Below are 9972 nucleotides of genomic sequence, written 5' to 3' on the forward strand. Positions count from 1 at the left end.
AGCTGTAAATGTGTAATATCTGATAAATCCTGTATCAGGGAAATTCACCCAGCACTGGCAGACAGATGGACTTTATGTTCCAACCGCTCTTCCTTTTTCTGACTGCTAGGATCCTATGAGGTCTTTTAAGTCACGCACTGCCAAACCCTCTGCCCACCACACGTGACAGAGAACTGCTCTCATGTCAGTCTCTCTCGGTCTAGGATCTCAAAGTTAAGACAAAAATATCTCACTGCCACACCAATCAGGGCCTTCATTTCCTGCAGCAAACACAACCCCGGCTTTAGACTGCTTTTGCAGCAAAAGAACAATGAAGTTGAACAACTCTGCCACCCTATGGGCACAAGGTGGAGTCTCAGTAAGTCACTCTACAGAAAGCACCTTATGAAAGGGGAGACAAACTCCTTCTGTGCAGATGGTTACAATCCATTTTTAAATTTTATTTCATAGGCCATGGTGCCACATAAATTCCCATCAATCTTTTGCACAGCTTCCACTCATCACAGCAAGAGGGTTAGACAAAGATCAAGGGTAGCAACTAATTATTAGGCCTCAGTCCTGCAAATATACATACATTACGCTCTGAGTGGTCAGGGAATCAGACCTTAGTTCGTAAAGTTACTGCTGTTCGCAGCATCGCTCAGTGAGTAAGATTACGCAAAACCCCTTTTAAGACTGGTATTAATCTCCCCTTTTGTTTATTTGGCCACTGGTGAGTCCAAATGCCTGACTTGTGCATATATATCCAGAGGCTGGGCATTCAAACTATGGGCGCAGCTGTTTGCCTATGTTAACTAGCCATAAAGCCTCCTCTCGTTAAGTTTCAGAGCTAACCTGAGTTTAATGAGACCGTGCACACTTCTCAGAGCTGCTTCAGGCTGCCTTAGGGTTTGGTTACACTGCAGCTGGAAGGTGTAAATTCCAACTCAAGGAGACATACCCACACTAGCTCTAATCAAGCTACCATAGTAAAAACAGAAGTGTAGCCATGGCAGTGCGAGCAGTGGGAGGAGCTAGCCGACCCCAGTACGATGCTGTCCAATACCCTAGGTACATACCCAGGACGGTTAGCCTCTCCTGCCACATGCCCACCACAGCTACATTTCTATTTTGGTGCAATTGCTCCATCGGAGCTAGCACAGGGGTGACTCCTGGAGCTGGAATTTACGCCTTCTAACTCTACCGATCCTAAGCCTGAAATGACTCTGAGAAGGATACGCCATCTCGTTCAGCTCAAAACCTAATGAAGAGGCTTTATGGCTATATTTTTAAGTTACGCAGGTGATCAGCTGAACACCTAATTTAAACCTTCCAGATCCAGCACAGACATACCCTGAGGCAGCATTACGTCAGGCTACATTCAGAGGGTTCTTTGTGACCATATTGGTTAGATACTTGATACTTTTCTGCAAATGAAATCCGGCATTCTACAGAATCGATATCTGTCATAACGACCAGATGATACACCAAGCAGGCTGAAACCCGCCGTTTGACACACCTTCCTTAGAACTCTGCTGCCTTGTGTCTACGTAGACCGGGGACTTATGGATTGCACCATCACTTTGCCCCTTTATAAAGAACAACAACAATCTGCACTTCTGCAGCAGCTTTCAGCAAAGGAACATTTTATAGACACTAATTAGTTCTCATGACCCTCCTAATAGGTTACATATTATTATTTGTTTTACAAAAGGGTAAACAAAAGCACAGCAAGATTAAGGCATGGGCCCAGGGCCATGGTAAATCAATGACAATCTTTCCATTGACTTCAGGGGTGCTAAATGTGGCCCCAAGTCACATAGTGCAGGGGTTCTCAACCTTTTAATTTCTGAGCCCCCCCCCCCCCCCCAACATGCTATAAAAATTCCATGGCCCACCTGTGTCACAACAACTGGTGTTCTGCATATGCAGCAGATTAAAAGCCTCCCGGCTGGCATTAGGGGGTAGCAAGCCGGGCAACTGCCCAGGGCCCCATGCCTCCGGGGGCCCCACGAAGCTAAGTTACTCAGGCTTCGGCTTTCTGCCCCGGGCGGCAGGCTTGGGTTTTGGCTTTCTGTTCTGGTCTCCAGTGAGTCTAATGCCAGCCCTGCTCTCTGGTTTATTTTGATGGACCCCCAGAAACCTGCTCATGGCCCCCTAAGGGGCCCCGGACCCCTGGTTGGGAACCACTGACATAGTGAATAAGTAGCAGAGCTGGGAGTAGAACCAGGAGTACTTAATTCTCCTTGAACTTCTAGACACCACTGCCACTACAGAATAAGGACTGAGAAATAAAAACTAAAACCTGTAATCAGAACTTACAAACCAGAGAGTCCTGCTGAGCAAAATCAAATGCACAGTGCCTCTGCTGTATAGTCAGGCTTGTTAGAGTGATTTGTAACTCAAGCCAGATCACTGCTGAGCCAAACAACAGAGGCTGTAATACAGCCGCTTGCAGCTTACCTCACCTGTTTACAGAGAAGACGACTCGGCTTTCTAACGTCAATTTATGCAGAATAAAAAGAGTCCATTCCTCAAAACCCCACCCACTGCCAAAATTAGAAAATTATACAGGTTCCAAATTAAAACAGGTTCTATCCCAGCCCCAAAACATATCTATGCATCTGCTGGAATCCGCTGGTGTATTAGGGTGTAAAGGGAATCAAACTTCCAGTAGTGTGTAACAGAGACACATCATGCAATATCCCATGAACTCAGTGTGCCTGAAGGTATAAAAAAAGCAATGACAAATGGCAAACAGAAAACAAAACCAATAAACTGCCTAAACGGACATTAAAACTGGGGAGTAGGACCTAGGAGAAGAGCAAATGGCAAGAACAAGCCTGTTGAGATACTGCAGAGTTTCTAAGCCTTACCTTTCAGACAGCTACGTTTGGAGATTGTGGGGCAACAATTGATTCTGCACATGAAAGCCCGCTCCCATCTCCTCTGGGTTACTTACCTCAGCCCTCTCCACACTTATTTCTTTTGTTCCTTTCCTTTTCCCCCTCCTCACTTCATAACAGCAACTTATTATTTCCAACATGAAATGAATTCAATCCTTGACCATTAAACGGTCAAAAGTGAACAGAGGATGGCTCTATTTCCACCATTTCTCCAGCCACCTCCAACTAGGGTATAGGCTCCCCGCCCCACAAAAGAAGCCCAAGCTATTAGAGACAAGACACATTAAGATAATTAATAAGCGTTGTGGATGAATTTTATAAACAATGTTCCACTTTTTTCCTGACAAGAAAATTAAACCTCATTTTAGTTTTTAAATGTTAAATTCCAAGATCAAAAATAAAATAACTGAATGAGAGAGGTCAGTGATCTGGCCTCAGCTCACTAGAGGTCCTGGGGTCTGCGCAGGAGCAAGAATCTGCCCGTCCAAAGCTCATTGTGGGATCAGGGCGTAGAAAATCACATGGCAGAAGTTCAACAGTGCTGGAAACAATGTTTAGAACAGCATGAATTAAACGGTTCTGCTCACCTCAGGTTTAATTTGCGATCTTCATCACTGCCAACCTCCAGCTAAGGAGGGAAAAGAGGGATAGAGAATGTGTTATGCACTGGCTGTTTCTACCTTATTGTCAAAAATTCCTCACACTTTTTAAAACAATGATTTTTTTTCAATGTCCACAGAAAAATAGTACTATACAGCCACATAAAATATCCCCTCCCACCATTTCCCCCGGTACAGGATGTCAAAGGGGCTCACAGAGAGTTTAAAACCATTAAACACCAATCCTGCAAGCTGGAGGGCAGATCAGCTGGCGGATGGAATGCCTAGACATCACAAGGGATGTGCACACAGCCCTCCCATTGAAATCAACAGGAGCTGAATAGAGCATCAGAATGTTAGCAAAGAGCGGGGCACAAAGAAATCCTTCAATGAATGGGGTAGTGTGTCAATATGATGGATGCAATCAAAACTGTCCAACTCGGTTTTATAAGCCGTATGCTGCTGATCTCTGGGAGGTGCCTATGCGTTTAGGCCAGGAAGATCTGAGCTCAATCCCCAGTTCAAAGCGTGTAGCCTACTGACAAATGTCATGTTCCTAAACGGCCATGGATTTGTTTTTCTGATTTTTTTGCAAGTACCTTAACCTACCAAGAGAAGGTAACCCAGCCATTACAAGCACGAGTAAAACCTAACACAGCTGGTGAGCCTCCACACAAATGCAGCTTTTACACAAATCAGCAGAAGTTAATTTGGCCTTTAAACTTAAAAAAGTGTAAGAGTCCTACTGGTTTTTATGAACAGTTCTACTGCAGTAGTGCAAAGGCCAGTTGGAGCCCCTTTCTGCTGTACAATGTACAAACAATGCTCTGAAATGTTTTTTGTGGACCTCAACTAAAAAAAAAGAGGTTAACATAACATTTTCAAGGTTAGATGGGGTTTTTAATATTAAGACTTCAAAAGGTCAGAGTTAAATGATGTAAAGGAATTTGCTGCTCATAGCTAGTAGTTATGGTTCTTAATTTGTTATTGGACATTAAAATGATGACACACAAGTTCTATTACAGCTTTGCATAATCTGTATATTAGACGTATCTATTCAGTGGAAAGGAGATATTAAAAAGCAATGCAAGATTACTGTGACTGACAGAGCTTTGAAGAAAAATATATTTCCTCTATTTTTATAGTTTGTTTACTTTGTGCATTTACCACCACTTAGCGTACTATCAGTTGAGCCCTTATCCTGAGGTCAGACTCCTGCAGAACCCCCCCTGGGCCCATGTGGAGTCCCAGTGATTTCAAGTATCAGGGGGTAGCCCTGTTAGTCCGCATTCACAAAAACAGCAAGGAGCCTCGTGGCACCTTCAAGACTAACAGATTTATTTGGGCATAAGCTTTCGTGGGTAAACAACCACTTCTTCAGATGCACCTGAAGAAATGGTTTTTTACCCACGAAGCTTATGCCCAAATAAATCAGTGATTTCAAGAAATCCACTGAAATCATTGGACACAGGGTCCACCTGCCTGGATTCAGTTGCAGTGTTGGGGACCTAGTGAGCTCCCCCATTTGTCTGGGTCTGTTACACAGCAATGGGGGAACATACAAATATTTTTTTTTAATTGTGATTGTAAAAATATGTATGAAACCACAGATATCATCACGGAGCTTCAGAACTTGAAGCTACTTTACACTCATCTTTTCAAACTGACTCGATTTCAAGTTGACCTTTTTAAAAAATAAACAAAAATAGGCACAACAGGAAGAATTAAGGGCTCAATATTACAGAGGACAGAAACCTTCTTAACTAGCTTTAGTTCTTTGGGCAGAACATTTATCTGAACTGACAAGGCTGGCAACTTGACTGGGTATTTGCTGGGTTATATACAAATATAATTATCTTGTACTGGACCCATCACTGGCAGTGCCATTCAACCATCCACTCATCCCCCAGTTTGTCCCAGGCACTCTGAGTGATGTCAAGCCATGGCTCTTCAGGTGAGAGCATCCTGAAATCTGCATCGTGGAGGGATAGATCCATCTTTAGGCCCTGATTCTGCCCGTGACCTGCCCAAGCAGACAGCTGAGCCTGTACAACTTGCAATGCTGGACTGGGGCTTTGCCTACAGCAGAAAAGATGCTGGAGATCTGATAGGGCAAGGGAGCTATTTGAATTTATAAAAAATTAGCGACTGTGCAAACTGGTTTTCTGCTCAGAAAAAAATTCATAAGGGTTTCTAGCATGCCATATTGACACTATCACAATTCCCCTGAAGACAACATTAGCATCCATTTTATAAATCCATACTGGTTTATGTGTTGTTAAGAAGCAGGCTGTAAGAGCTCTTTCATAGTAAGAACTTTTGGGTCAATAATTCCCTTTTTAAAAAGTCTCTAAATACATATTTGCTACAGACTCAGCCTGTAAATCCATCTTCACACAAGAAAGAGCGTAACAGATCAGGGAAAACACAGACACAGTTTGGCTAGAAATTCTTTGTTTTTTATTAACATTATACAAAAATCAATGTTTAAATTTCCAGGGGTGATTCATATATTCATGGACTTTTAGATCAGAAGGGACCATTAGGACGGAGAGTAGGGGGAGATATCCTACCTCAGCCTCTCTGGGTACCCCTTAAAGCATCTCTATTCCTGGCTCATAAAGGTGCTTCTGAAAAGGAATTGCCCTGCCTTTGGAGTACACTCTATTGCAGTGGGTCCCAAACTCATTCCACTGTTTGCACAGGGAAAGCCCCTGGCAGGCCGGGCCTGTTTGTTTACCTGCCACGTCCGCAGGTTCGGCCGATCGCGGCTCCCAGTGGCTGCGGTTCGCTGCTCCAGGCCAATGGGAGCTGCTGGAAGCGGTGCGGGCCAAGGGACGTACTGCCCGCTGCTTCCAGCAGCTCCCATTGGCCTGGAGCAGCGAACCGCGGCCACTGGGAGCCGCGATCGGCCAAACCTGTGGACGCGGCAGGTAAACAAACCGGCCCGGCCAACCAGGGGCTTTCCCTGCACAAGCGGCGGAACAAGTTTGGGAATCACTACTCTACTGCATCCACTGGCAGGCATGAGCCAGTACTGCATCCAATGGCAGGCATGAGCCAATCCTCATGGAAGGAGACCCCTATTTCCTTGGAAAAAAAAACCAACGGCTTTATACCCTTACAGAACATGATACTGAACAGACATAATGCAGAAACACTCCAAAGACAAGACAGACACACCAAAAGCTTGATTCATCTCTCATATACACTAGATTAAAACCCGTGTAACCCCACTGACTTCAGTGGGAATACTCCTGGTTTACAACTGTGTAAATGAGATGAGAATCAGGTCTCTCTCTTTCACGGGTTCACAGGACGATCAATGGTTTATGTTCAAAATTTAGGTTTTATACCTTTTTTTTAAACAAAGTAAAGATTTTAAAAACCCTTATGGAAACAGAAATATCTTCATGATTTCATAACATTTTCAGTGAAACAAGACGGGCAAGGTAATATCTTTTATTGGACCATCTTCCATTGGTGAGAGAAGTTTTTGAGCTTACACAGAGCTCTTCTTCTGGTCTTCTTCTTCTGACAGGAAGAAGACCACTGTGTAGCTTGAAAGGTCGTTTCTCTCACCAACAGAAGCTGGTCCGATGAAAGATGTTACCTCACCCACCTCGTCTCTCGAACATCCTAGGACCCACATGGCGACAACAACACTGCATTCCATATTTTTCAGTGAACACAGTTAGAAAATAAACCGTGTCTCTGTGGCTTGGTAAACTCAAACCCACAACCTGGAGCGAGGGCAGAGCCACTAGGGAATTAAAGGCTGAGTCCAAGGCCCACAGTTTGGAATGAACAAAGTAAACAAAGAGCATCCCTGAGCTGGGGACAGTCAATGAGATTTTTACCAGCCATTCCCCACCACCTCCCATACTCAGCTGAGATCATCAGTGGGAGAAGGTTAGTGACAGGGATTTGACAGGTGACAAATAGGACTGTTAACCTGATAGGAGAACGGACACAGGGGGAAGTATATGGGAGGGAGGCCCAGGCAAGTGGGATGCTGTGTAAAGGGAGGGCATGGGGGTGTAGGGAAGGACACAGGAGAGCGAGGAGTTAGGGTAGGGGAACACAGAGCCTGTCTTTGGGGTTTATAAGGCAGGGGAAGGACACAGGAGCGTATAGGGCAGGAGAAGAGGAACAGGGCAGAGGAGATAACAGAAGTGGGGGCCTATGGGGGTGGTAATAAGGCAGAGAAGTATACTAAGGTGTGGGGCCTGGTGCAGAGAGAGGAGGTATAGTGGAGTGAATAGGGCAGAGAGGGTATAGCAGGTGTGGGATGTATAGAGGCAAGGGACAGAATGGGGCAGAGTTGTACAGCAGGGGCATGGGCCAGAGGGATATAGCAGGGTATTGGCTCTGTAAAGGAAGGGCTATATAGCAAGATGTATGGGGCAGGGGGCTCAGTGGGGCTGTGCGGGACTGGGGGTATACCAGGCTGTTGTGAAGGCAGGGGGCATGGTGGGGGTATAGCAGGGTGTGGGGGGCAGACAGTATAGTGCTGGGTGGGGGTAAGGTGGGGATATAGCAGAGGGGGGACAAGGGACACAGTGGGGGGTGGGGTTATATCAGGGGCAGGGGGCACAGTGGGGGTGAGGGAAGGGGCATAGTGGGGATATAGCAGGGAGTGGGGGGCAGGGGTTATGGTGGAGGTGGGGGTATAATGGGGGCAGGGGGGACAGAGAGATGATGAGGGCAGGGGGTACAGTGGAATGCGGGGGTCATAGTGGGTGTATTGCAGAGGGTGGGGGGCAGGGAGTACAGTGGGGGGCAGGAATTATAGTGGGGTGTTGTGGGGGCAGGGGGCTCGGTGGAAATACAGTGGTGGGCAGGGGGTGGGGACACAGTGGGGGGCAGGGAGTATTTGCGGGGGGTGAGTGTATTGCGGAGAGTGGGGGGACAGCGGGCGTGGGGGGGACAGCAGGGTGTGGGGTCGGGGGCATGGTGGGGGGTACAGCGGGGGTTTGGGGCAGGGGGTACGGGGGTACAGCGGGGGCGGGAGGCACGGTGGGGGGTACACCGGGGGCGGGGGGCACGGTGGGGGGTACAGCGGGGGTTGGGGGCACGGGGGGGGTGCAGCGGGGGTACGGGGGGTGCAGCGGGGGTTGGGGGCACGGTGGGGGGTGCAGCGGGGGTTGGGGGCACGGTGGGGGGTGCAGCGGGCGCGGGGGGCACGGTGGGGGGTGCAGTGGGGGTTGGGGGTACGGGGGTACAGCGGGGGGCACGGTGGGATACAGCGGGGGTTGGGGGTACGGTGGGGGGTACAGCGGGGGCAGGGGGTATGGGGGTACAGCGGGGGCGGGGGGCACGGTGGGGGGTGCAGCGGGCGCAGGGGGCACGGTGGGGGGTGCAGCGGGGGTTGGGGGTACGGGGGTGCAGCGGGGGGCACGGTGGGGGGTACGGCGGGCGCGGGGGGCACGGTGGGGGTTGGGGGTACGGGGGTACAGCGGGGGGCACGGTGGGATACAGCGGGGGTTGGGGGTACGGTGGGGGGTGCAGCGGGCGCGGGGGGCACGGTGGGGGGTGCAGCGGGGGTTGGGGGTACGGGGGTGCAGCGGGGGGCACGGTGGGGGGTACGGCGGGCGCGGGGGGCACGGTGGGGGTTGGGGGTACGGGGGTACAGCGGGGGGCACGGTGGGATACAGCGGGGGTTGGGGGTACGGTGGGGGGTGCAGCGGGCGCGGGGGGCACGGTGGGGGGTGCAGCGGGGGTTGGGGGTACGGGGGTGCAGCGGGGGGCACGGTGGGGGGTACGGCGGGCGCGGGGGGCACGGTGGGGGTTGGGGGTACGGGGGTACAGCGGGGGGCACGGTGGGATACAGCGGGGGTTGGGGGTACGGTGGGGGGTGCAGCGGGCGCGGGGGGCACGGTGGGGGTTGGGGGTACGGGGGGTACAGCGGGGGGCACGGTGGGGGTACAGCGGGCGCGGGGGGCACGGGGGGGGTTGGGGGCACGGGGGGGTACAGCGGGGGGCACGGGGGGGGTTGGGGGTACAGCGGGGGGCACGGGGGGGTACAGCGGGCGCGGGGGGCACGGGGGGGGGTACACCGGGGGGTACAGCGGGGGCGGGGGTCAGGACCGGTCCACCCCCCTTTGCCCGCAGCCCTCGGGGCGGCCCGGACCCCGGACCCCGCTCCCCGCCCGGGGCCTGGCGCGGCCTCCCCCTCGGCCCGGCCCGGCCCGGCCCGGCGCCCCCGGCTCACCTCGCTGGCGCTGGCCGAGGAGGCGGCGCTGGGGGTCGGCGAGCGCTGCAGGGTGACCAGGGCCATGGCTGGGGCGCGGGGCTGCCGGCTCCGGGCCGGGGCGGAGCGCGGGGCCCGGCTACAGCGACGGCGGCTCCCGGCCTCCGGCCGCCTCCATCCGCTGCTGCTGCGCAGCCTCCGGCCGGGGGGGGCGAGCGGGCTGCGGCGCCGGGAGAGGGCGGGGGGGGGCCGCGGGGGGGGGGGCCGCAGGGGGGCAGGTAAGGGGCAGCAGGGG

The 9972-nt window shown here is 51.4% G+C and overlaps 1 protein-coding gene across 1 annotated transcript in view; it reads right to left on the bottom strand.

Moving 5' to 3' along the window:
• Window positions 1–9871, bottom strand: part of SSH1 (slingshot protein phosphatase 1) — a 61701-nt gene extending 51830 nt beyond the window's left edge. Inside the window, exons 1-2 of the mRNA XM_073312365.2 lie at window positions 9699–9871; window positions 3473–3513 (exon numbers count right to left, since the gene is read on the bottom strand). Of these exons, the coding sequence (XP_073168466.1) occupies window positions 3473–3513; window positions 9699–9764 (107 nt within the window). The 5' untranslated portion in view covers window positions 9765–9871. The remainder of the gene's footprint in view (window positions 1–3472; window positions 3514–9698) is intronic.
• Window positions 9872–9972: the final 101 nt, after the last annotated feature.

The sequence above is a fragment of the Lepidochelys kempii genome, chromosome 15, assembly GCF_965140285.1.
Source record: "Lepidochelys kempii isolate rLepKem1 chromosome 15, rLepKem1.hap1, whole genome shotgun sequence".
Lineage (NCBI taxonomy): Eukaryota > Metazoa > Chordata > Testudines > Cheloniidae > Lepidochelys > Lepidochelys kempii.